The 26,300-nt window shown below is 49.2% G+C and overlaps 1 protein-coding gene across 1 annotated transcript in view; it reads left to right on the forward strand.

Annotated features, from left to right (window-relative positions):
• Positions 1 to 26,300, forward strand: part of kif1aa (kinesin family member 1Aa) — a 144,170-nt gene that overhangs the window by 442 nt on the left and 117,428 nt on the right. The window contains 1 exon segment of the mRNA XM_045205588.1: positions 13,066 to 13,297. Coding sequence (XP_045061523.1) covers positions 13,192 to 13,297 — 106 coding nt within the window. The 5' untranslated portion in view covers positions 13,066 to 13,191.

The raw sequence follows: 26,300 nt of genomic DNA on the forward strand, positions 1-26,300 counted from the left end.
GTAACAAATGAATTGTGCCTGTGGCCCGGCCCGGCATGAGACAATAGTCATGAATTATCCTGAAATGTCCAATGTCTAGGCTACAGGAATGTATTGTAGCCTACACTCTTAGGGAAAAAAAGGTGCTATCTAGAACATAAAAAGGGTTCTTCGGCTGTCCCCATAGGAGAACCCTTTGAAGAACTATTTTTGGTTCCAGGTAGATGTCACGATCGTCATAATAAGCGGACCAAGACGCAGCGTGATAAGCGTACATTCTTTTAATGAGTCCACACACGAACAAAACAACAAACGATACGTGAAGTCCTAGGGTTAAACACAAACCTTCCGGAACAAGATCCCACAATACAAAAGTGCCAACAGGCTGCCTAAGTATTTGCCCAATCAGAGACAACGAGAATCAGCTGCCTCTGATTGGGAACCACCCTAGCCAACATAGAAAACAACGATCTAGAACAGAAACCTAGAAAACTAAACATAGAAACTAACACCCTGGCTCAACGTTAAAGAGTCCCCAGAGCCAGGGCGTGACAGTAGAACCCTTTTGGGTTCAATGTAGAACCCTCTGTGGAAACTTGTTCTACATTGAAACCAAAAGGGTTCTACCTGGAACCCAAAAGGGTTCTACCTGGAACCCAAAAGGGTTCTACCTGGAACCCAAAAGGGTTCTACCTGGAACCCAAAAGGGTTCTACCTGGAACCAAAAAGGGTTCTCCTATGGGGACAGCCCTTTTGGAAACCTTTTTTCTAAGAGTGTATGACACAAATGACGTGGGGAGTAAATTGTAAATAGGCTAACATTTGATCATGATAAACTCCTATGATGCATAGCCTGTGCACCTACGTCTTATTTCACACAGCATCCTAACAGTAATGACAAATAATATTTTGGGGGTTAACCATATAACATGATATACAGTGGTTGTTGCTTGCTCGTACTTTTGGAAGGCCGAACTACGCGTTCGATTCTGAATCACAAGATCATGGGATATTAAGGTGATATTATGGTGATATTATGGTGTTATGGTGCGAATCGATTACAATGATTCCATTTTTTAAATTATTTTTTTACTATTCTCATTCAAATAGTAGTAGTCTAGGTTATAATTGGATATGGTAATGGTTTACCATTGGGAACTGGTTGTAATGGGTAACTTGAATCCCTTCCCCCACTCTGATTTGTGCTCCAGACACCGTAGGGGCCTTTGGGGGGGCAGCCACTGACGATAAAGGAACTACACCTTATGTGACGGTGCAGTTTTTACACCAACCGCCATCGTGGTGTTATTAGTGTCGTACCGATATGTTACAGGTTTATTGGTATTGTTGTGCTTCTGATTATATATGTCAAATCCCCTTAGCGTTATTTCAGATCTTTTGTCATAGCATCAAACAGTAGGTCATATTAATGATGCAACCAGTGAGGCTGCTGGATTATTGTTCACTACCTTAAATATGTAATGACTTTTTAAAAAGGTTTTCATTGACTTCAACAGCACACACAAACACATCTCAAATGTAGTATGTCAAAATACACTGTGAAATGGAATATATTCCTTTACAGAGACAGCTGAGCATGTAATCATACTGTATGTAACTAATTGATAACCAATTGATATGTAATTGCTATCGAATTGCTATAGAAAGATGATTATGTCCTCTCCATCCTCCATCCATCCATTATTTGACACCTATAGCTCCTGTATTCTCCCAGTCCTGAACCCTGGTCTAGTCTATGCTTGTTGTGTACTGACTGACTGATTGACTGGTCTGGCCTTTGTTTTTTAATTGTATTTAACCTTTATTTTAACACAGAGTTACATTGAGACCCAGGTCTATTTTCCAAATGAGCCCTGCAGTAACCATGGGTTTATTGTGTTACTGACTGGCTGACTGGTCTGTCTCTGTGTTATTGGACCAGTGTTACTGGCTGACTGGTCTGTCTCTGTGTTATTGGGCCAGTGTTACTGGCTGACTGGTCTGTCTCTCTGTTATTGGACCAGTGTGACTGGCTGACTGGTCTGTCTCTGTGTTATTGGGCCAGTGTTACTGGCTGACTGGTCTGTCTCTGTGTTATTGGGCCAGTGTTACCGCGCTGACTGGTCTGTCTCTGTGTTATTGGGCCAGTGTTACTGGCTGACTGGTCTGTCTCTGTGTTATTGGGCCAGTGTTACTGGCTGACTGGTCTGTCTCTGTGTTTTGGACCAGTGTTACTGGCTGACTGGTCTGTTCTGTGTTATTGGACCAGTGTTACTGGCTGACTGGTCTGTTCTCTGTTTTGGACCAGTGTTACTGGCTGACTGGTCTGTCTCTGTGTTATTGGGCCAGTGTTACTGGCTGACTGGTCTGTCTCTCTGTTATTGGACCAGTGTTACTGGCTGACTGGTCTGTCTCTGTGTTATTGGACCAGTGTTACTGGCTGACTGGTCTGTCTCTGTGTTATTGGACCAGTGTTACTGGCTGACTGGTCTGTCTCTGTGTTATTGGACCAGTGTTACTGTCACGGTTCAGACAGACGACAAGAGGACCACAATTGCGTCACACCAGAAAGTTTATTAAAACTTAAGGGAGAAAGGGAAGTAGGGAGTGCAGTGAAGGCTCCCGGGGTTATCCCGTCCAATGTGCTGGGTCTGTGCCCCCCCAGTGGCAGCGGTGCGTCCGGTGGCGCCGGTGGTTGGTGGTCCAGAGTCCTGGGGGAGAAACACAGACACAACGGCAGGCGAGATGAAACAAGGCAGAAGTACAGTTCGAGGAAATCCAAATACGTTGTGGCAAGGCAGAAGGCTGGTCAGAGTTACCGGGGTCGAAAGAGTAGTCAGGAGTCGTAATGGCAGAAAGCAGGTCTGGTTTTCCTGGGGCAGAAGAGTATCCAAGAATCAGGCAGGTCCGGGGTCACAAAACAAGGGTGAGCCAGAAGCGCGAGCACACAGGTTCGGGTGTGAGCTTTGCAGGCGATCTGACAAGGGAAGCTGAAGCAGGGACTTTAAATACTGGGAAGTTAGTGGGTAATGCAGCGCAGCTGGCAGAGTAATTAAGCCGAGCAGAGCAGGGACAGGTGGAGCTCGTTAGGCTGAGTGGAGAGAGAGATGAGCAGAGTGGAAGATAGTGGAAGCACATTAAGTGGTAACCCGGTGGAGTGAGAGGGCTCATGACAGAACCCCCCAAGGGGCGGCCCCCCAGAAGTCCCAAGAGCAACACCACGCCGGGCGGAGGAGGAGCCGGAGGAGGGCTGGAACTCCTCCGAGCGGTCCCGGCCCGAGCGCCCTCATCCTCGGAGGAACCGGAGGGCCGTGGTCGGGAGATAGGACAGGTCCCGGGCAGGATCAGGCACAGGACAGGAACGGCCGGGCGGGACGGTTGGGATCCCTCTGGGCGGCCCTACGGATTGCAGGTTGATCAGGATGCCGTTGGTGGAAGGCGGTGATGGAGTCCTATCCACAATCCACTGCTGGCACCCAGGTCCTTTCCTCCGGTCCATCGCCCTCCCAGTCAGTGAGGTACTGGAGACCCCTACCCCTCCGTCTGGACCGAAGCACGGCGGGCGTGTAGCCAGACCACCATCGGCAGAGCCGTGGAGGAGGAGGACAAAGGCGCAGAGGGACCAGCGGACTCTCATGATGGGCTTAATCTTAGACCACATAGAAAGTGAGGGTGCACCCTCATGGAATTAGGCGGTTGGGCCGGACAGCAGTTGGGCTAATCACTCTTATGTTAGGGAATGGGCCAATGAACCGAGTGCCACCCTCGACTCCACCCTGAGTGGCGGTTCCTTGGCGACAACCAACCCTTTGACCAACATGGTAGGTGGGAGCAGGGATTTCCGGCCGGTTGGCCCCCGTAGTGCGCTGGCACGGATCGAGAAGTGTGGCTCGGGCCTGTGACCAGGTGCGGCGACATCGCCGCAACGAAGTGCAGATGGGCAAGTAACCTCCCCCTTCCTGCCTGGCAAATAGAGGGGCTGGTATCCATAAACACATTGGAAAAGGGACATACCGATGGCAGACAGGTCAGAGAATTGTGTGCGTACTCCACCCATGTCAATTTGCTGCGACCAGGAGTGGGGGTTGCGTGGTCATCATCGCAGTGCCTTCTCGAGCTCTGATTTGCCGCTCTGGCTGCCCATTGGATTGAGGATGGAATCCGGAGTCAGACTGACTGTGGCTCCCAGCAGGTGACAGAACTCCTTCCAAAACGGAGGAGAATTGTGGACCACGGTCAGAAACACATCCTTTAGCAGTCCGTGGATCCGGAAGAGCGTGTTCCAGGACCACCTGGGCGGTCTCCTTGGCGGTTGGGAGCTTGGGGAGAATGAAGTGTGCCATCTTGCTGAATCGGTCAGCTATGGTGAGAAGACGGTCTTGCCCTTGAGGGGCAGCCCGTGACAAAGTCAAGGGCGATGTGAGACCAGGGGCGTCTGGGCACAGGCAGGGGGCTGCAGCAATCCCGGCTGGGGGCTGGCGGGGACGGCTTGTGTTGGTTGCGATGGGGGCGGGCTTGGGCGAATTCCCGTACATCCTTTCTCAAGCGGGCCACCAGAACCTCTGGGCGAGCAGGTTGTAAGTGCGGGGTGGAGCCAGGGTGACAAGCTAGGCGGAGTCATGTCCCCACTGAGCGACCTGGGACCTTAGGTTTTCGGGGACAAAGGCGGTCAGCTGGGCAAGTGTAGGACCGGGCTGGTTGGAGAGCTTCCAGCACCTGTTCCTCAGCAGCCCAGGTCAGAGCTGCTTCACGATGCAGGGACTTGGCAGAATCGACTCAGGATCCTTGGAGGGGTTGTCATCCTTCTGGAATTGGCGGGAGGGGCGTCTGGCTTGGTGTTGCGTGATCAGGCCGTATGACAGAGTGAAATTAAACCTGGTGAAGAACAGGGCCCAGCGGGACTGCCTGGTTCAACCGTTTGGCGGCGGATGTGCTCCAAGTTCTTATGATCGGTCCAAGCGAGAAATGGAATGGTGGACCCCTCCACCAGTGGCGCCCACTCCTCCAAGGCAAGCTTCACAGCCAGCAGCTCTCGGTTCCCTATGTCGTAATTGCACTCAGGGGGGACAACCGGCGTGAGAAAAAAGGCACAGGGATGGAGCTTCCTATCCTCCGCAGCCCACTGAGAAATCACAGCACCCAACTCCCACATCCGGCGTCCACCTCCCCAATGAATTGCGGTCCACGTCAGGCATCTGGAGGATGGGAGCGGAGGTGAACCTCTACTTGGTGCTGAAGGCCTTGTCGGCTGCTGGGGTCCAGGTGAAGGGTTGCTTGGTGCTGGTTAAGCAGTGAGAGGGGCAGCTAACGGTACTGTAGTTCGGATAAACTTTCTATAGAAAGTTAGCAAACCCCAGAAACTGTTGCAGCTTCTTTCTGTTCTCGGAACTGGCCATGGCGTGACTGCTGATACTTTGGCAGGATCCATTTGGATACTTCCCTCTGCCACTATGTACCCCAGGAAGGCCACTGTCTGGACGTGAAACTCACCCTTTCTGCCTTGGCGTAGAGAATTCTCAGAAGACGATGAAGGACTTGCTGGACATGGCGGTGTGTGTTCAGACAGAGTTTCTGGGTAGATTAAGATGTCATCCAGGGCGAACAAACTTGTTTAGCATGTCCCGCAGTACATCATTCACTAGAGCCTGGAACACTGCAGGAGCATTGGTGAGGCCAAAAGGCTAACCAGATCACTCGTAGTGGCCTGTTGGTGTATTGAATGCGGTCTTCCATTCATCTCCCTCCCGGATCCGCACTAGGTGGTAGCGTTTCTGAGATCCAGCTTGGTAAAAACAGTGGCTCCCTGGAGCAACTCAAAAGCAGAGTGAGCAGAGGAAGAGGGTCGCGGTTTTCACTGTGATGTCGTTGGAGTCCCCTGTAGTCGGTGCAGGGCGAAGAATCCGTCCTCTTCCCCACAAAGAACCAGCACCAGCGGAGATGAAGATGAGCGGATCAATCCTGTGGACAGAGAGTCTTGATGTAGTCTCCATGGACTTCTTTCAGGAGCAGACAACGAATAAAAGCGGCCCCTTCGAGGGGGCTGTTCCAGGAAAGCGTGGCACAGTCGTTGCGGTCGGTGAGGGGCAGAGATGTGGCTCTTGCTTTGTTAAACACTTCTCTGAGACCATGGTAGCATTCTGGGACATGGGAGAGGTCAGGAGGCGGAGTTGGTGGGTACTGGCCGAGGGGTGAGTGCAGCAGCAGGCAGGTTCGGTGGCAGTCCTCTCCCCACTCCCTGATCACCCCGGTCACCCAGTCGAGCTGAGGTTGTGCCGGCGGAGCCATGGGTAGCCCAGGATGAGGGTTGGCCTGGAGAGGGGAGCAGGTGAAACTGGATAGTTTCTTGATGGTTTCGGACAGACCCATCAGACCCGGGGCCGTGACATGGTGGCCGATCCGAGTAAGTGTCCGTCCAGTGCCCGGGCAGGAATGGGGGTGTCAAGCGGAGGTTCTCAGTCCCAGTTGGCGTGCCAGCAGTGTCCATTATGTTGGCTTCGGCGCCAGAATCCACCAGAGCAGCCAGGGTGTGAGTAGAGTCAGAGAGCGGAGGTGAACTTGCAGCAGGTTTGCGGTCGGAGGACTGGATGGTCATTGAGCTCAACGGACTCCCCCTATGCCCGGTGAGCTTCGGCTTTTAAGCAGGTTACCACACGATGTCCATCACCCCCCACAATAGAGGCAGAGGTTTGAGGTGAAGCGGCGCTGGCGCTCTGCAGGAGTGAGAGAGGCTCGCCCAATCTCCATAGGCTCAGACTGATCAAGCTGACTTGGGTGAGTGGCAGTAGCTGACAGGAGCCCAGTCGGATCTCTCCGAATGCCGGTAGTTGGTGGACCTTGGCGCCCCCCTCTCACGGCGGCGGGTCTGTATCCTTCTGTCGATCCGGACAGTCAGTGCGATGCTTCATCAAGAGTGGAAGGCAGTTCATGGGAGACCAACTGCGTCGCCTTGATATAGTCAGCCAAGCTGTGGAAGAGCAGCGTCCACCAGCGATGGTGTGTTCCAAGAACTTCGTCTTGCCAGGGTTCGGAAGTCGATGGAATGGTCTGCGACGTCGTCTGCCTTGTCGAATACTGAACAGTTCACTGAGACGCCTCTGCGGTTGGTGAATCCAGGTCAAACACCTTCAGCATCTCCTCAGCAAACAGGTCGAAGGTTGCACATGCGGGGGGTTTGGCGTTCGAACTCTGCTGTTCCCCAGAGTCGAGCTCGGCCCGTCAGGTGGTGATGGCATACCCGACCCTAGCCCCCTCCGTGGCGAAGGTCCTTGGCTGCAAGGAGAACTGAAGTCGGCAGCTAGTCAGGAATGGCGGACCTGGGTAGAATCGCCGTTGAACCGCTTTCGGGGTTTCCAATCTTGGGTTCGGGGGCAGCGGCTGAAATAGCGGGGCAGGTAACTCGGAGGCAGGCTGGTGGGCAGACTGGCTGGGGGTAGGTTGGTGAGGGTTGGGTGATCCTGGCGGTTGTTGTTGCTGCTGCTGGGATGCTGCTGGTGCTGCTGGAACTGCTGATGTGTTGGTGGCGACCTGAAGCAGAGGTGATGTGCGCTCATGCGGCTAGTCTCTCTCAGTGTGTTCAGGCGTAGCATGGCGGTGGGTTGCTCAGGTTCTTCGGTTTCCATGTCGGGGAAGTGTGCGCTGAGTCCATGATGGTCAGATCGACTGTGCGGTTCAGACAGGCGACAAGAGGACCACAATTGTCACACCAGAAAATTAAAACTAAGGAGAAGGAAGTAGGAGTGAGTGAAGGCTCCAGGGGTTATCCCCGTCCAATGTGCTGGGTCTGTGACCCCCCCAGTGGCAGCGGTGCGTCGATGGCGCGGTGGTTGGTGGTCCAGAGTCCTGGGGGGAGGAAACACAGACACAGCGGGCGGTGAAACAAGGCAGAAGTACAGTTCAAGGAAATCCAAATACGTTGTGCAAGGCAGAAGGCTGGTCAGAGTTACCGGGGGTCGAAGAGTAGTCAGGAGTCGTAATGGCAGAAAGCAGGTCTGGTTTTCCTGGGGCAGAAGAAATATCCAAGAATCAGGCAGGTCGGGGTCACAAAACAAGGGTGAGCCAGAGCGCGAGCACACAGGTTCGGGTGTGAGCTTTGCACGATCTGACAAAGAAGCTAGAACGGGATTTAAATACTGGGGAGGGTTAGTGGGTAATGCGCGCAGCTGGCAGGTATTAGAGCCGAGCAGAGCAGGGACAGGTGGAGCTCGTTAGGCTGAGTAGAGAGAGAGATGAGCAGAGTGGAAGATAGTGGAAACACATTAAGGTGGTAACCCGGTGGAGTGAGAGGGCTCATGACAGTTACTGGCTGACTGGTCTGTCTCTGTGTTATTGGGCCAGTGTTACTGGCTGACTGGTCTGTCTCTGTGTTATTGGACCAGTGTTACTGGCTGACTGGTCTGTCTCTGTGTTATTGGGCCAGTGTTACTGGCTGACTGGTCTGTCTCTGTGTTATTGGACCAGTGTTACTGGCTGACTGGTCTGTCTCTGTGTTATTGGGCCAGTGTTACTGGCTGACTGGTCTGTCTCTGTGTTATTGGGCCAGTGTTACTGGCTGACTGGTCTGTCTCTGTGTTATTGGACCAGTGTTACTGGCTGACTGGTCTGTCTCTGTGTTATTGGACCAGTGTTACTGGCTGACTGGTCTGTCTCTGTGTTATTGGACCAGTGTTACTGGCTGACTGGTCTGTCTCTGTGTTATTGGACCAGTGTTACTGGCTGACTGGTCTGTCTCTGTGTTATTGGACCAGTGTTACTGGCTGACTGGTCTGTCTCTGTGTTATTGGACCAGTGTTACTGGCTGACTGGTCTGTCTCTGTGTTATTGGACCAGTGTTACTGGCTGACTGGTCTGTCTCTGTGTTATTGGGCCAGTGTTACTGGCTGACTGGTCTGTCTCTGTGTTATTGGGCCAGTGTTACTGGCTGACTGGTCTGTCTCTGTGTTATTGGGCCAGTGTTACTGGCTGACTGGTCTGTCTCTGTGTTATTGGGCCAGTGTTACTGGCTGACTGGTCTGTCTCTGTGTTATTGGGCCAGTGTTACTGGCTGACTGGTCTGTCTCTGTGTTATTGGGCCAGTGTTACTGGCTGACTGGTCTGTCTCTGTGTTATTGGGCCAGTGTTACTGGCTGACTGGTCTGTCTCTGTGTTATTGGGCCAGTGTTACTGGCTGACTGACTGACTGGTCTGTCTCTGTGTTATTGGGCCAGTGTTACTGGCTGACTGGTCTGTCTCTGTGTTATTGGGCCAGTGTTACTGGCTGACTGGCTGACTGGTCTGTCTCTGTGTTATTGGGCCAGTGTTACTGGCTGACTGGTCTGTCTCTGTGTTATTGGACCAGTGTTACTGGCTGACTGACTGACTGGTCTGTCTCTGTGTTATTGGGCCAGTGTTACTGGCTGACTGGTCTGTCTCTGTGTTATTGGGCCAGTGTTACTGGCTGACTGGTCTGTCTCTGTGTTATTGGGCCAGTGTTACTGGCTGACTGGTCTGTCTCTGTGTTATTGGACCAGTGTTACTGGCTGACTGGTCTGTCTCTGTGTTATTGGGCCAGTGTTACTGGCTGACTGGTCTGTCTCTGTGTTATTGGACCAGTGTGACTGGCTGACTGGTCTGTCTCTGTGTTATTGGGCCAGTGTTACTGGCTGACTGGTCTGTCTCTGTGTTATTGGGCCAGTGTGACTGGCTGACTGGTCTGTCTCTGTGTTATTGGACCAGTGTTACTGGCTGACTGGTCTGTCTCTGTGTTATTGGGCCAGTGTGACTGGCTGACTGGTCTGTCTCTGTGTTATTGGACCAGTGTTACTGGCTGACTGGTCTGTCTCTGTGTTATTGGGCCAGTGTTACTGGCTGACTGACTGACTGGTCTGTCTCTGTGTTATTGGACCAGTGTTACTGGCTGACTGGTCTGTCTCTGTGTTATTGGGCCAGTGTTACTGGCTGACTGGTCTGTCTCTGTGTTATTGGACCAGTGTTACTGGCTGACGCTGACTGGTCTGTCTCTGTGTTATTCGGCCAGTGTTACTGGCCTGACTGGTCTGTCTCTGTGTTATTGGGCCAGTGTGACTGGCTGACTGGTCTGTCTCTCTGTTATTGGGCCAGTGTTACTGGCTGACTGGTCTGTCTCTGTGTTATTGGGCCAGTGTTACTGGCTGACTGGTCTGTCTCTGTGTTATTGGGCCAGTGTTACTGGGGCTGACTGGTCTGTCTCTGTGTTATTGGACCAGTGTTACTGGCTGACTGGTCTGTCTCTGTGTTATTGGACCAGTGTTACTGGCTGACTGGTCTGTCTCTGTGTTATTGGGCCAGTGTTACTGGCTGACTGGTCTGTCTCTGTGTTATTGGACCAGTGTTACTGGCTGACTGGTCTGTCTCTGTGTTATTGGGCCAGTGTTACTGGCTGACTGGTCTGTCTCTGTGTTATTGGGCCAGTGTTACTGGCTGACTGGTCTGTCTCTGTGTTATTGGGCCAGTGTTACTGGCTGACTGACTGACTGGTCTGTCTCTGTGTTATTGGGCCAGTGTTACTGGCTGACTGGTCTGTCTCTGTGTTATTGGGCCAGTGTTACTGGCTGACTGGTCTGTCTCTGTGTTATTGGGCCAGTGTTACTGGCTGACTGGTCTGTCTCTGTGTTATTGGGCCAGTGTTACTGGCTGACTGACTGGTCTGTCTCTGTGTTATTGGGCCAGTGTTACTGGCTGACTGGTCTGTCTCTGTGTTATTGGGCCAGTGTTACTGGCTGACTGGTCTGTCTCTGTGTTATTGGGCCAGTCAGGGTAATCCTAGGAAGCGGCCTGTCATTCAGCTGTGGCAGCACTTCCATTGTTGCCACCAGGCTAGGTTTCATCTCCCCTCCACTGGAGCTGACCATGCACGCTCCTTTCATGAGACAGCCAGCCACACAGTCAGGCATCCTCTATTGTAGCCCGCTGGTGGTGGTCTGGACCAGGGGATGCGATGCCTTGGTTGTACACAGATGGATTTAATTGAATTGCAGGTCCTAGTCTCTCGTGATAGACTTGACATAAACACAAATCAAGTATCTGGCCAGCTCACGTGAGATCTGGGTCTGGGTTCCGAGATTAGACAGGTTCAGTTGTCACTCTCATTTTTCTTTCCCCTCTCTCTCTCTCTCTCTCTCTCTCTCTCTCTCTCTCTCTCTCTCTCTCTCTCTCTCTCTCTCTCTCTCTCTCTCTCTCTCTCTCTCTCTCTCTCTCTCTCTCTCTCTCTCTCTCTCTCTCTCTCTCTCTCTCTCTCTCTCTCTCTCTCTCTCTCTCTCTCTCTCTCTCTCTCTCTCTCTCTCTCTCTCTCTCTCTCTCTCTCCCTCTCTCTCTCTCTTTCTCTCTCTCAATTCAATTTAAGGGCTTTATTGGCATGGGAAACGTGTGTTAACATTGCCAAAGCAAGTGAAGTAGATGGTAAACAAAAGTGAAATAAACAATAAATATTAACAGTAAACATTACACTCAGAAGTTTCAAAAGAATAAAGACATTTCAAATGTCATATTATGTATATATACAGTGTTGTAACAATGTGCAAATAGTTAAAGTACAAATGGGAAAATAAATAAATATATATATGGGTTGTATTTACAATGGTGTTTGTTCTTCACTGGTTGCCCTTTTCTTGTGGCAACAGGTCACAAATCTTGCAGCTGTGATGGCACACTGTGGTTTTTAACCCAGTAGATAAGGGAGTTTATAAAAATTGGGTTTGTTTTCGAATTCTTTGTGGATCGCTGTAATCTGAGGGAAATATGTGTCTCTAATATGGTCATACATTTGGCAGGAGGGTAGGAAGTGCAGCTCAGTTTCCACCTCATTTTGTGGGCAGTGTGCACATAGCCTGTCTTCTCTTGAGAGCCAGGGTCTCCTACGGCGGCCTTTCTCAATAGCAAGGCTATGCTCACTGAGTCTGTACATAGTCAAAGCTTTCCTTAAGTTTGGGTCAGTCACAGTGGTCAGGTATTCTGCCACTGTGTACTCTCTGTTTAGGGCCAAATAGCATTCTAGTTTGCTCAGTTTTTTTGTTTGTTCTTTAAAATGTGTCAAGTAATTCTCTTTTTGTTTTCTCATGATTTGGTTGGGTCTAATTGTGTTGTTGTTGTTGTTGTTGTCCTGGGGCTGTGTGGGGTCTGTTTGTGTTTGTGAACAGAGCCCCAGGACCAGCTTGCTTAGGGGACTATTCTCCATGTTCATCTCTCTGTAGGTGATGGCTTTGTTATGGAAGGTTTGGGAATCGCTTCCTTTTAAGTGGATATATAATTTAACGGCTCTTTTCTGGATTTTGATAATTAGCAGGTATCGGCCTAATTCTGCTCTGCATGCATTACTTGGTGTTTTACGTTTTATTGGCATGGGAAACATATGTTTACATTGCCCAAAGCAAGTTAAACAGATAATAAACAAAAGTGAAATGAACACACTATCTCTCTCTCTCTCTCTGCTGGCTTACAGTTCAGTGTAATCTCCCTTAAATAAGATTATAGATTTCACAGTGCTTGATGACTCTCGGAGGAATACGTTGCCATGGCGATATGGATGGGACAGAGCAGAGGGAGGGAGTCTACAGCTGATCTCAGATCTGAGCTTTATCCTTTCAGTAGAGTGGGTTTTTCGAATCAATAGGAACCTCCTTCTGTTTATCTTAAAGGAAACGCAGCAGAAGGGCTCCGGGATCTGGGATGAGTCCCAAATGGCACCTTATTCCCCATACGAGCGCACTACTTTTGATCAGAGCTCTATGGGGCCCTAGTGTCAAAAGTAGCGCACTACGTAGGGAATAGGGTGGTATTTTTGGGATGCAGACCCTGGTGTAATAGTGGTGCGAAGTCACGCAAGGTGAACATGAATCACCATGGAGATACAGTATAATGCGTATTACTTATTTTGCTCTATATAATTATGTGGTGATCGACTGGAAACCAGCTGTAGAGTTCAGTTGCAGTATTAGGGCAACAGCTGTATCAAATCGATACTTAAAACAGAGACAGGGTTGATAGCAATGAGACGAGCTCACAGATGAACACACACGGGATAACTTTCTTGCTGTAAGGATTTGCCATTGACACACTGTTCGGTGTCTTTTACAGGTGTTGCTACCCGTCTCCCAGGCCCTGTGTTCAGGCCCGTTCTGAGTGCTACCCATCTCCCAGGCCCTGTGGTCAGGCCCGTTCTGAGAGGCACTCTGAGCAGGCTGGTGTTGGGCAGGAGGCACCATGGCCGGGGCCTCTGTGAAGGTGGCGGTGCGTGTCCGACCCTTCAACTCCAGAGAGATTGGGAAGGACAGCAAATGCATCATCCAGATGTCAGGAAACACAACCAGTGAGTATCACACAGACACACACAGACACACACACACACACACACACACACACACACACACACACACACACACACACACACACACACACACACACACACACACACACACACACACACACACACACACACACACACACACACACACACGTGAGCCCTTTCTACAGAGGGTTCTACATGGAACCAAAAAAGGGTTTCTCCTATGGGAACCCTGTTTTCTAAGTGTGTAGTAATTAATTTTATGTGGCAGCATTAGATCATGTGATTTTGACTTTGAGGGCAGTTGTTGAACTGTGTCTGGTGTCTGTTTTTAGAGATTGGTTTCAGAGGAGGCTGGTGGGAGGAGCTATAGGAGGACGGGCTCATTGTGTTTGATGTATTTGATACCGTTCCAAATAATTCCATTCCAGCCATTACAATGAGCCCGTCCTCCTACAGCTCCTCTCACCAGCCTCCTCTGATTGTTTTCCATATGGTTAGTGAAAGGATTGTATTTGGGGCCTACAATATTGTTTTCTATGCTAGAGTAGCTTGCATTGTGCAGTTAGGAAACTATAATGATCAATGTTAATGTTTCTAGAAAGAATCTGAACCTGAGATGGTAGAATAGGCTTTCATATCTACACATCTGTCTGTACTTTTGAGGAATGTATTGGGGCTGAAGTCGAGATTTTTCTGGTCAGCTACATGGTGGTGAGGAGACTGGAGAGAGACTTGATATCCAGTCTGTTCAGTAAGGTAAAGCCATTGGTCAATAATAGATGAGCCGTCCTAAAATATTTACAGTTTGGCCTAATTCAGCTCATCTCCCCCTTCACCTCCCACTTCATCTACTCCCCCTTCACCTCCCCCTTCACCTCTCTCTTCACCTCCCCCTTCACCTCCCCCTTCACATCCCCCTTCACCTCTCTTCACCTCCCCCTTCACATCCCCCTTCACCTCCCCTTTCACCCTCCCCCTTCACCTCCCCTTTCACCCTCCCCTTCACCTCCCCTTCACCTCCCCCTTCATCTCCCCCTTCACCTCCCCCTTCACTCCCCTTCTCCTCCACCTTCATCTCCCCCTTCACTCCCCCCTTCATCTCCCCCTTCACCTCCCCCTTCATCTCCCGCCTCCTTCCAGTCATGGCTGGCTGGAGACAACGACCAAGTCCTCTTTTCCTCGGACACTCATTGTTGACATACAAAACAGGACCTATAGGTGTTGGGTATGTCCTATGTTCCCAAATGGCATTATATTCCCTACATAGTGCACTACCTTTCACGATAGACCCATTTGGGGGACGGACATTCTGTGTGTTTTAATACGGTTTCCATTCTTCAGTTCATATGCTTCATGGAAGTATGGAGGTAGTTTTGTGCCAAGAAAAACAAAAAATATGTCAGAGGTTTTTAATCAGATGGCCTTACCTCAGAATTTATCCCATTTGTGTAGTCTTGTAGCATCAGATGTTATCAAACACCTGTAGAGAAGGAGCGCTATGGAAAGGTCAAGGTGGTATTTAGGCCGATGATAAGAGGTAGAAGATAAGAGGTAGAAGATAAGAGGTAGATGATAAGAGGTAGAAGATAAGAGGTAGAAGATAAGAGGTAGATGATAAGAGGTAGAAGATAAGAGGTAGAAGATAAGAGGTAGAAGATAAGAGGTAGAAGATAAGAGGTAGAAGATAAGAGGTAGAAGATAAGAGGTAGAAGATAAGAGGTAGAAGATAAGAGGTAGAAGATAAGAGGTAGATGATAAGAGGTAGAAGATAAGAGGTAGAAGATAAGAGGTAGAAGATACGAGGTAGAAGATAAGAGGTAGAAGATAAGAGGTAGAAGATAAGAGCGGGAAAAAACACTTCTCATCTCTGTAGTAGGCTCAGTGAATAATGTGATACACCTCCCCCTGTAATATTTGATTATGATTTATAAGGGCGGAGTCAAGTTTACCAGTCGGGCCCTGGTGAGGACGCCGTGTTGGGAGGCCGAACTGTCTCCTTCCTGCTCCTCTGCTGTTCCTACAGGGGGCGCTCTGCAGGAGTGTCTGTCCTATGAGATGGGGTGTGGGAGGTTTTCATCCTGACATTGACTGACACTGAATTGATAATGACTGAGCTCTCTACGGAGGCTGGAGAGGAGAGGGTGTCCTGGAGACAACTGTGCATTGTTCGGGAGAGTATATACGGCCGGTATAGTGAAACTGCGAATGGCTCATTAAATCATTAAATTATCTGCTTCAACAAAGCGCCCATGCGGGGAAGTTTGTGCCCCTGCATTTCCAAAAGGTTAGTGGACAGTGTTTAGGGCCAAGTGTTCATCTGCCTCGGGGCAACTGATATGATGTTCCTTTATTTGCTCCGCCAATCTACATTCACCAAATGGACATACCATGAAGGTCAACATGTATCATGTACCCAGTCAGGGGCGGATTGGCCATCTGGCAATTCTGGCAAATGCCAGATGGGCTGGACCATTTTATAGTTAGGTGGGCTGGTCGAAATGGATTAAAATAAAACAAAGAAAAAGGTGACATGGCCGGCGGCCCACGGGCCTGGTAAGATTTTTGTGCAATTTCTCTGTTGTACTTAATCTATAATAAGCCTTTGGTTGATCAGGGGGCAACTGTTCGCCCACACCGCCAAGATGGGCCGGCCCAGTTTTCTGATAGGCTGAGCTGAGGTCACGCAAACTCACATTCGTAATCAAATGCGACATCAGCAAAGAGACCTGCTCCGACTCGGTCATCAGTTAGACAGCCAAGATCACGGGTCATAAAAAAACAGAAAGGGTGCCTATAAATGTAGAAAGAGCTCATTTTTACATTGTCACCTCACTCAAAACATTCTATTTTTTGGGGCGGCTAAAACCATGATTTGGTCTGACAGTAAAGTGCATTATCGTTATAAATCCTATAATGAAAGTGTCTTCCCTGCCCCTGTGCCCTCGCTGGGGCCTGCTGCTGTGATGAGCGAACCACTCTCCTCTCCCCCCATGCACTCGAGAGAAAAATGAGTTCTGATCGTATTACATTTCAAAATGCAATTGCGTGAAAAACACAGCTTTGGAAGCTTCGTCCCGTTGTCTCTGTCGAAGAGAGGAAGCTTTCCGTAGATGTCATCTTTATTTCGCAATTCTCAATATTCAGCTCAATAGCAACTATTTTAAAACCTAGATTATTTGATATGGCTTTGAGTTATGGAGCGGCACACGCGCAAAATGCGCACCTGCGATTGTGAGGGCAAAGGCATCATGGGTAGTAGCCTACAACTGCAACGTTTTTTTTGTAGGACGTTACACGAATACATGTCTACTAGCAGAGGGTATTATATTTAGAGTTAGCAATCTAGGCAATGTGATTGGAGTTTCCACTTCCTCAGGTGGTGAACCCCAAATTAATTAGCCTACAGTGTCTTCAGAAAGTATTCACACCCCTTGACTTTTTACACATTTTGTTGTGTTGCAGACAGAATTTTTAATTGATTACATTTAGATTTTGAGTCACTGGCCTACACACAATACCCCATAATGTCAAAGTGGAATTATGTTTTTATCCTTAAGAGTCTATTTAAAAAAAAAAAAAATTGTTAGTCATTTAGCAGATGCTCTTATCCAGAGCGACTTACAGTTAGTGAGTGCATACATTATTTTTCATATTTTTCATACTGGCCCCCTATGGGAATCAAACCCACAACCCTGGCATTGCAAACGTCATTGTCACGATCGTCTGAAGGAGCGGACCAATACGCAGCGCGTGGAGTGAACATGATGACTTTATTTAATTAAAGCAACCACGAAAAAACAACAAATGACGATACGTGAAGTCCTCTGTGACACCGACAGAACATACAACACTGGAACAGGAACAATAACCCACAAAACAAAGGTGAAAACTGACAGTTTAAATATGGCTCCCAATCAGAGATAACGAGCCGACAGCTGACACTCGTTACCTCCGATTGGGAGTCATTGACTACAACATACAACCACCTAGAAAAACAACCCACAGACCTGCAAACATAGAAATACACCCGACAGAACTACCAACATAGAAAAACACCCAAATCCCCAACAAAACAACATACACTCTAGCTCACATACAAAAGTCCTAGAGCCAGAGTGTCACAGTACTCCCCCTAAAGGTGCGAACTCCGGGCGCACCAACATCAGGACTAGGGGAGGGTCTGGGTGGGCGTCTGTCCACGGTGGCGGCTCTGGCCCCGGTCGTGATCCCCACCCCACCACAGTCACAACCTGCTTCGGTAGCCTCCTCCCAATGACCACCCTCCAACTAACCCCACCTGGACTAAGGGGCAACACCGGACTAAGGGGCAGCATCGGCCTAAGGGGCAGCACCCGGGATAAGGGGCAGCACCGGTATAAGGGGCAGCACCGGAACAAGGGGCAGCACCGGGCTAAGGGGCAGCACCGGACTACGGGGCAGTACCGGACTAAGGGGCAGCACCGGGCTAAGGGGCAGCACCGGACTAAGGGGCAGCACCGGACTACGGGGCAGTACCGGACTAAGGGGCAGTACCGGACTAAGGGGCAGTACCAGGCTAAGGGACAGCACCAGGATAAGGGACAGCACCAGGATAAGGAGCAACACCGAGCTAAGGGGCAGCACCTGACTAAATGGCGGATCCTGGCTGGCTGGCTCTGGCGGATCCTGGCTGGCTGGCGGATCCTGGCTGGACGGCTCTGGCGGATCCCGGCTGGACGGCTCTGGCGGATCCTGGCTGGACGGCTCATGGCTGGCTGACGGATCTGGCTGCTCATGGCTGACTGACGGATCTGGCTGCTCGTGGCTGGCTGACGGATCTGGCTGCTCATGGCTGGCTGACGGATCTGGCTGCTCATGGCTGGCTGACGGATCTGGCTGCTCATGGCTGGCTGACGGATCTGGCTGCTCATGGCTGGCTGACGGATCTGGCTGCTCATGGCTGGCTGGCGGATCTGGCTGCTCATGGCTGGCTGACGGATCTGGCTGCTCATGGCCGACTGACGGATCTGGCTGATCCTGTCTGGCGGAAGGCTCTGGCTGATCCTGTCTGGCAGAAGGCTCTGGCTGATCCTGTCTGGCAGAAGGCTCTGGCTGATCCTGTCTGGCAGAAGGCTCTGGCTGATCCTGTCTGGCAGAAGGCTCTGGCTGATCCTGTCTGACGGAAGGCTCTAGCGGCTCCGGTCTGGCGGACGGCTCTGATGGCTCATGGCAGACGGGCGGCTTTGCAGGCTTAGGGCAGACGGGCAGTTCAGGCCCCGTTGGGCAGATGGCAGACTCTGGCCGTCTGAGGCGCATCGTAGGCCTGGTGCGTGGTGCCGGAACAGGAGGTACCGGGCTGAGGACACGCATCTCAGGGCTAGTGCGGGGAGAAGCAACAGGGCATGCTGGACCCTGGGGACGCACCGTAGGCCTGATGCGTGGTGCCGGAACTGGAGGTACCGGGCTGAGGACACGCATCTCAGGGCTAGTGCGGGGAGTCGGAACAGGGCATGCTGGACCCTGGGGACTCCCATAACGCCTAGTGCGGGGAGCCGGAACAGGGCATGCTGGACCCTGGGGACTCACCTCACGCCTAGTGCGGAGAGCAGGAACAGGCCGGGCGGGGCTGGCGACGCGCACCGTATCCCTGGTGCGAGTGGCCGGAACAGGCCGGGCCGGGCTGGCGAGCGCACCGTATCCCTGGTGCGTGGAGTAGGAACAGGCCGGGCTGGGCTGGCGAAGCGCACCGTATCCCTGGTGCGTGGAGTAGGAACAGGCCGGGCTGGGCTGGCGAGCGCACCGTATCCCTGGTGCGTGGAGTAGGAACAGGCCGGGCTGAGCTGGCGACGCGCACCGCATACTTGGTGCGTATGGCAGGAACAGGCCGAACCGGGCTGGCGACGCGCACCTTACACTTAGTGCGAGGGACCGGAACAGGCCGTACCGTGCACGGGAACACACACTACTGGCTGCACCTCGGGACTAGGAACGGGCCGGACCGAACTGGTTACACACCCCAGTACCTCACGCCGTGCCTCAACACCTTCCTTCCCTGCTTTACCCAGTAGCCCCCTTGACCTGGTAGCCCACTGAATCCGTCCCTTCTCTGCCTCCGTCAGCCCCCTTAACCTGGCAGCCCTCTGACTCTGCCTTGTGGCAGCCTCCTGCTGCTCCGTCGCCCAAGCCATGTGCCCCCCCCAAAAAATTTCTTGGGGTTGCCTCTCGTCCTTCCGACGTTGGCTCTGCCGACGCCGTTGCTCCTCTCTCCGTCGCCTCTCCTCTGTTTCGCTCCATGGACGGCGATCCATGCCGTCCAGGATTTCTTCCCACGTCCAGGACCCTTTACCGTCCAACAGTTCCTCCCATGTCCAGACCCTTTGCTCCTGGACGCGCTGCTTGGTCCTTTTTTGGTGGGTTATTCTGTCACGATCGTCTGAAGGAGCGGACCAATACGCAGCGCGTGGAGTGAACATGATGACTTTATTTAATTAAAGCAACCACGAAGAAAAAACAACAAATGACGATACGTGAAGTCCTCTGTGACACCGACAGAACATACAACACTGGAACAGGAACAATAACCCACAAAACAAAGGTGAAAACTGACAGTTTAAATATGGCTCCCAATCAGAGATAACGAGCCGACAGCTGACACTCGTTACCTCCGATTGGGAGTCATTGACTACAACATACAACCACCTAGAAAAACAACCCACAGACCTGCAAACATAGAAATACACCCGACAGAACTACCAACATAGAAAAACACCCAAATCCCCAACAAAACAACATACACTCTAGCTCACATACAAAAGTCCTAGAGCCAGAGTGTCACAGTCATGCTCTACCAACTGAGCTACATCCCTGCCGGCCATTCCCTCCCCTACCCTGGACGACGCTGGGCCAATTGTGCGCCGCCCCATTGATGCACCTGTGTGTCAATCTAATTAACATAATACAAAAATCACCATCAAAATCCGTCAATTTAAGCTAGAGATATCAGCCCATGTCGGCCTTCCGCATCTGCGGTGGAAGGTGGCAGAGCTACAGCGCTGTTTGTCAGACCAGGAGACATCCTGAAAATCGGTCTTCTCACGAAAAGGTCTGTAGCGTGCAAACGGTTTGGCGTACGAACTAATATTACCACTCTATGGAAAGGGGACTCCTCTGAAGGTAACCCATACAAATGCATGGGAGTATGGAGGTAGTTTTGTGCCAAAAAAACTAAAACTATGTAAAAAAACAAACAAATATTTCCTAGATATAGGACAGACACTTCAAAACATGATTCCTTATTTATTTTGCCATTTCAGAATGTATTGCTGAATATGTTTCTATGGGCTATTGTAGTAAAGGCAAAATTCAATATTTCATCAAATAATTTTTTTATCAAATAGCTTAGTATGACCATCTTAAAACAATTCCATATGTTAGCTTAGTAGACTTTTAGAGGTTAATTAAAAATGAATAGCTGAAATGTCTTGAGTCAATAAGTATTCAACCCCTTTCTTATGGCAAGCCTAAATAAGTTCAGGAGTAAAGATTTGCTTAACAAGTCACATAAGAAGTTGCATGGACTCACTGTGTACAATAATAGTGTTCAACATGATTTCTTAATGACTACCCCAGCTCTGTACCTCACACATACAATTATGTGTAAGGTCCCTCAGTCAAGCAGTGAATTTCAAAAACAGATTCAACCACAAAGACCAGGGAGGTTTTCAAATGCCTTCCAAAGAAGAGCACCTATTGGTAGATGGGTAAAAAAAAAAAAAAGTAGACAGTGAATATCCATTTGAGCATGGCAAATTTATTAATTACACTTTGGATGGTGCATCAATACACCCAGTCACTACAAAAATACAGGCAGAGAGGCAGGAAACCACTCAGGGATTTCACCATGAGGCCAATGGTGACTTTAAAAGAGTTACAGAGTTTAATGGCTGTGACAGGAGAACACTGAGGATGGATCAACAACATTGTACACTCTTAGAAAAAGGGGTTCTTCGGCTGTCCCCATAGGAGAACCCTTTTGGGTTCCAGGTAGAACCCTTTTGGGTTCCATGTAGAACACTGTGGAAAGGATTTTACATGGAACCCAAAAGGGTTTTACCTGGAACCAAAAAGGGTTCTTCAAAGGGTTCTGCTATGGGGACAGCCGAAGAACCCTTTTAGGTTTTAGATAGCACCTTTTTTTCTAGGAGTGTAGTTACTCCACAGTACTAATCTAAATGACAGCGTGAAAAGAAGGAATCCTGTACAGAATACAAATATTCCAAAACAGGCAAAAAAACAACAACTTTATGACCTGCATACAAAGCGTTATATTTGGGGCAAATCCAACGCAACACATCACTGAGCACCACTCGTCATATTTTCAAGCATGGTGGTGGCTGCATCATGTTATGGGTATGCTTGTCATCGGCAAGGACAAGTGAGTTTTTTTAGGATAAAAAGAAACAGAATAGAGCGAAGCACAGGCAACATCCTGGAGGAAAACCTGGTTCAGTCTGCTCTCCAACAGTCACTGGGAGACTAATTCACCTTTCAACAGGACAATAACCTAAAACACAAGGCCAAATATACACTGGAGCATCTTACCAAGATGACATAGAATGTTCCAGAGTGCCCTAGTTACAGTTTTGACTTAAAATCGGCTTGAAAATCAATGGCAAGACTTGAAAATGGCCGTCTAGCAATGATCAACAACCAACTTGACAGAGCTTGAAGATTTTTAAAAAGAATAATGGTAAAATATTGTACAATCTATGGCCTTATTTCTATTATAGCATATTGGATTACAGCTTACCTTAACTTACATTTTTGTCATTTTAGCAGACGCTCTTATCCAGAGCGATTTACAGTTAGTGAGTGCATACATTTTTCATACTGGCCCCCCCCGTGGGAATCGAACCCACAACCCTGGCGTTGCAAGCGCCATGCTCTACCAACTGAGCTACAGGAGAAGAGTTCCAATGTTTGAAAGCCTTAGCCAGCTAGCTAACATAAATAGCATTCCTCCTTGTTTGAAAGCCTTAGCCAGCTAGCTAACATAAATAGCATTCCTCCTTGTTTGAAAGCCTTAGCCAGCTAGCTAACATAAATAGCATTCCTCCTTGTTTGAGCCGGGTGTTTGAGTAGCCTAAATTAGCTAGCTGCAAAATATAGCTAGCTCTCTCTCTCTGCTGCTACTTATCCTTATTTTTTGAAGAAATTAATTTGTTCAAAACTGTTCAACTATTGTCTTTCTCTTTGAGTCAACTACTCACCACATTTTATGCACTGCTAGCTAGCTAGCTGTACCTTATTTACATTTACGTCATTTAGCAGACGCTCTTATCCAGAGCAACTTACAGTTAGTGAGTGCATACATAATTTTTATTTTATTTATTTATTATTTATACTGGCCCCCCGTGGGAATCAAACCCACAACCCTGGCGTTGCAAACGCCATGCTCTACCAACTGAGCTACATCCCTGCCAGCCATTCCCTCCCCTACCCTGGACGACGCTGGGCCAATTGTGCGCCGCCCCATGGGTCCCCCGGTCGCGGCCGGCTACTAGATTAATTATCTGATCCTTTTATTGGGTGGACAACATGTCAGTTCATGCTGTGAGAGCTCTGATAGGTTGGAGAACGTCCTCCGGAAGTTCTCATAATTACATAATTAAGTATTTGTAAGGAAGTGAGAACCATGAGCCTCCTAGGTTTTGTATTGAAGTCAATAATTTAAAATGTCAAGACCAGAATAAGGGGAGGGGTGTGTGGCGAAGATGCGCTATAGGCCACTGATTCCTGCCAATTTGTGCACACTATTTGTTTAATTGTTTATCAATGTTTATCAATGCCCCGTGAAATATATATTAATCAGTGAAGTTACTGTTAATCTTAACATATTCCCACATTAATTTAGAATGTTTGGTTACTTACATTTTGATAATTCATTAAATATAATATACATTGTGGAAACATTGTGGAAACATTGTGGAAACATTGTTTGGAGAGCTCACAAACTGCGCAACACTTGTGATAAAGAACTTTTGGTTTCCCCTATATACAGGGGGTAGCGAGGCTATATACAGGGGGTAGCGAGGCTATATACAGGGGGTAGCGAGGCTATATACAGGGGGTAGCGAGGCTATATACAGGGGGTAGCGAGGCTATATACAGGGGGTAGCGTGGCTATATACAGTGGGTAGCGAGGCTATATACAGGGGGTAGCGAGGCTATATACAGGGGGTAGCGAGGCTATATACAGGGGGTAGCGAGGCTATATACAAGGGGGTACCGGTACTGAGTCAATGTGTGGGGGCATCGGTTAGTTGAGGTAATTGAGGTAGTATGTACATGTAGGTAGAGTTATTAAAGTGACTATGCATAGATAATAAACTGAGAGTAGCAGCAGTACACTCTTAGAAAAAAAAGGAGCTATCTAGAACCTAAAAAGGTTTTTTGTCTGTCCCCATAGGAGAACCCTTTGAAGAACCCTTTTTGGTTCCAGGTAGAACACTTTTTGGTTCCATGCAGAACCCTTTCCACAGAGGGTTCTACATGGGAACCTAAAGGGTTCTACCTGGAACCAAAAGGGGTTCTACCTGGAACCAAAAAGGGTTCTCCTATGGGGACAGCCGAGGACCCTTTTGGAACCCTTCTTTCTAAGAGTGTAGTGCACTGTATAGGGAAACGGGTGTTATTTGGGACGCAGTCTCAGGGTGGTCTGAGTAGCTCCTCTGCCGCACAGAATACAGATGGGGGTTCAGGGGAGTTCGATGGACAAAATGGGGCACATAATCGATTTTTAATGCTGGATTAACTGCAAGAACATTCTGGTTAGTGTGCCAGGGGCATCATCCTGATCTGTCTCTACCCACTCTGAATTTAGAACCATCATCCTGATCTGTCTCTACCCACTCTGAATTTAGAACCATCATCCTGATCTGTCTCTACCCACTCTGAATTTAGAACCATCATCCTGATCTGTCTCTACCCACTCTGAATTTAGAACCATCATCCTGATCTGTCTCTACCCACTCTGAATTTAGAACCATCATCCTGATCTGTCTCTACCCACTCTGAATTTAGAACCATCATCCTGAACTGTCTCTACCCACTCTGAATTTAGAACCATCATCCTGATCTGTCTCTACCTACTCTGAATTTAGAACCATCATCCTGATCTGTCTCTACCCACTCTGAATTTAGAACCATCATCCTGATCTGTCTCTACACACTCTGAATTTAGAACCATCATCCTGATCTCTCTCTACCGACTCTGAATGTGTCTGTTTGAGTGTGGTACATTTAAATGTTTACTTACAGCAACATTTAAATGTACCATGTCATCAGAAACACATCTACTTGACTTAAATCATTTAAGTTTCAGTGCCCTATAGGGAATCTACCATCCGATCAGCAGCATTCTAAACCCTCCTCTTCCTCAGACAGACTTTAATCAGATCAGCAGTATTCTAAACCCTCCTCTTCCTCAGACAGACTTTCATCAGATCAGCAGTATTCTAAACCCTCCTCTTCATCAGACAGACTTTCATCAGATCAGCAGTATTCTAAACCCCCCTCTTCCTCAGACAGACTTTCATCAGATCAGCAGTATTCTAAACCCCCCTCTTCCTCAGACAGACTTTCATCAGATCAGCAGTATTCTAAACCCTCCTCTTCCTCAGACAAACTTTCATCAGATCAGCAGTATTCCAAACCCTCCTCTTCCTCAGACAGACTTTAATCAGATCAGCAGTATTCTAAACCCTCCTCTTCCTCAGACAGACTTTCATCAGATCAGCAGTATTCTAAACCCCCCTCTTCCTCAGACAGACTTTCATCAGATCAGCAGTATTCTAAACCCCCCTCTTCCTCAGACAGACTTTCATCAGATCAGCAGTATTCTAAACCCCCTCTTCCTCAGACAGACTTTCATCAGATCAGCAGTATTCTAAACCCCCCTCTTCCTCAGACAGACTTTCATCAGATCAGCAGTATTCTAAACCCCCCTCTTCCTCAGACAGACTTTAATCAGATCAGCAGTATTCTAAACCCCCCTCTTCCTCAGGCAGACTTTCATCAGATCAGCAGTATTCTAAACCCTCCTCTTCCTCAGACAGACTTTCATCAGATCAGCAGTATTCTAAACCCCCCTCTTCCTCAGACAGACTTTCATCAGATCAGCAGTATTCTAAACCCCCCTCTTCCTCAGGCAGACTTTCATCAGATCAGCAGTATTCTAAACCCTCCTCTTCCTCAGACAGACTTTCATCAGATCAGCAGTATTCTAAACCCCCCTCTTCCTCAGGCAGACTTTCATCAGATCAGCAGTATTCTAAACCCCCCTCTTCCTCAGACAGACTTTCATCAGATCAGCAGTATTCTAAACCCCCCTCTTCCTCAGGCAGACTTTCATCAGATCAGCAGTATTCTAAACCCTCCTCTTCCTCAGACAGACTTTCATCAGATCAGCAGTATTCTGTACCTGATACTAACACCATACCACCACTCTCTTTAGAGCCAGTGGTCCTCTCCAGCAGATTGTTATCTGCCAATAATGAGTCAATGGCCCTTGGTTGCATCTCAAATGGCACCCTATTCCCTTTATAGTGCACGCTCGTAGTGCACTACTTAGGGAATCGGGTGCCGTTTCGGACTCAGTCCAGCATACTGTTCTGTGTTCCTACTGAGTCAATGGGGCTGGCTGCTTAGCTGCTTGGCTGCTGGAGATGTGGGGTCTGTATGGAGGATGATGTCATGACAGAACCCCCTGCATGGTAACAGCGTCTGGAGACTGGACGGGGGCCAGGGAGGGGTGCAAGGGGGGCAGGGGTGGGAGGGAGTTCAATGGCCCCTTGTTTGTGGTAGTCTGGCCCTGGGGGATTGGAGGAGTTGGGGGGGGGGGGTCTCTTTTGTGCATCTCTCTCTCTCTGCTTTGTGCTCCTTGGTGGTTAGAGATGGATCAATAGGCTAGCTCCCACAAAGCAGAAGAATGGCAGTGAGCTAAGTGAGTGACTGGGATAGCTGGAGTGATTCAGTCTTGAAGGCT

The sequence above is a fragment of the Coregonus clupeaformis genome, chromosome 20, assembly GCF_020615455.1.
Source record: "Coregonus clupeaformis isolate EN_2021a chromosome 20, ASM2061545v1, whole genome shotgun sequence".
In the NCBI taxonomy this organism is placed as follows: Eukaryota; Metazoa; Chordata; class Actinopteri; order Salmoniformes; family Salmonidae; genus Coregonus; species Coregonus clupeaformis.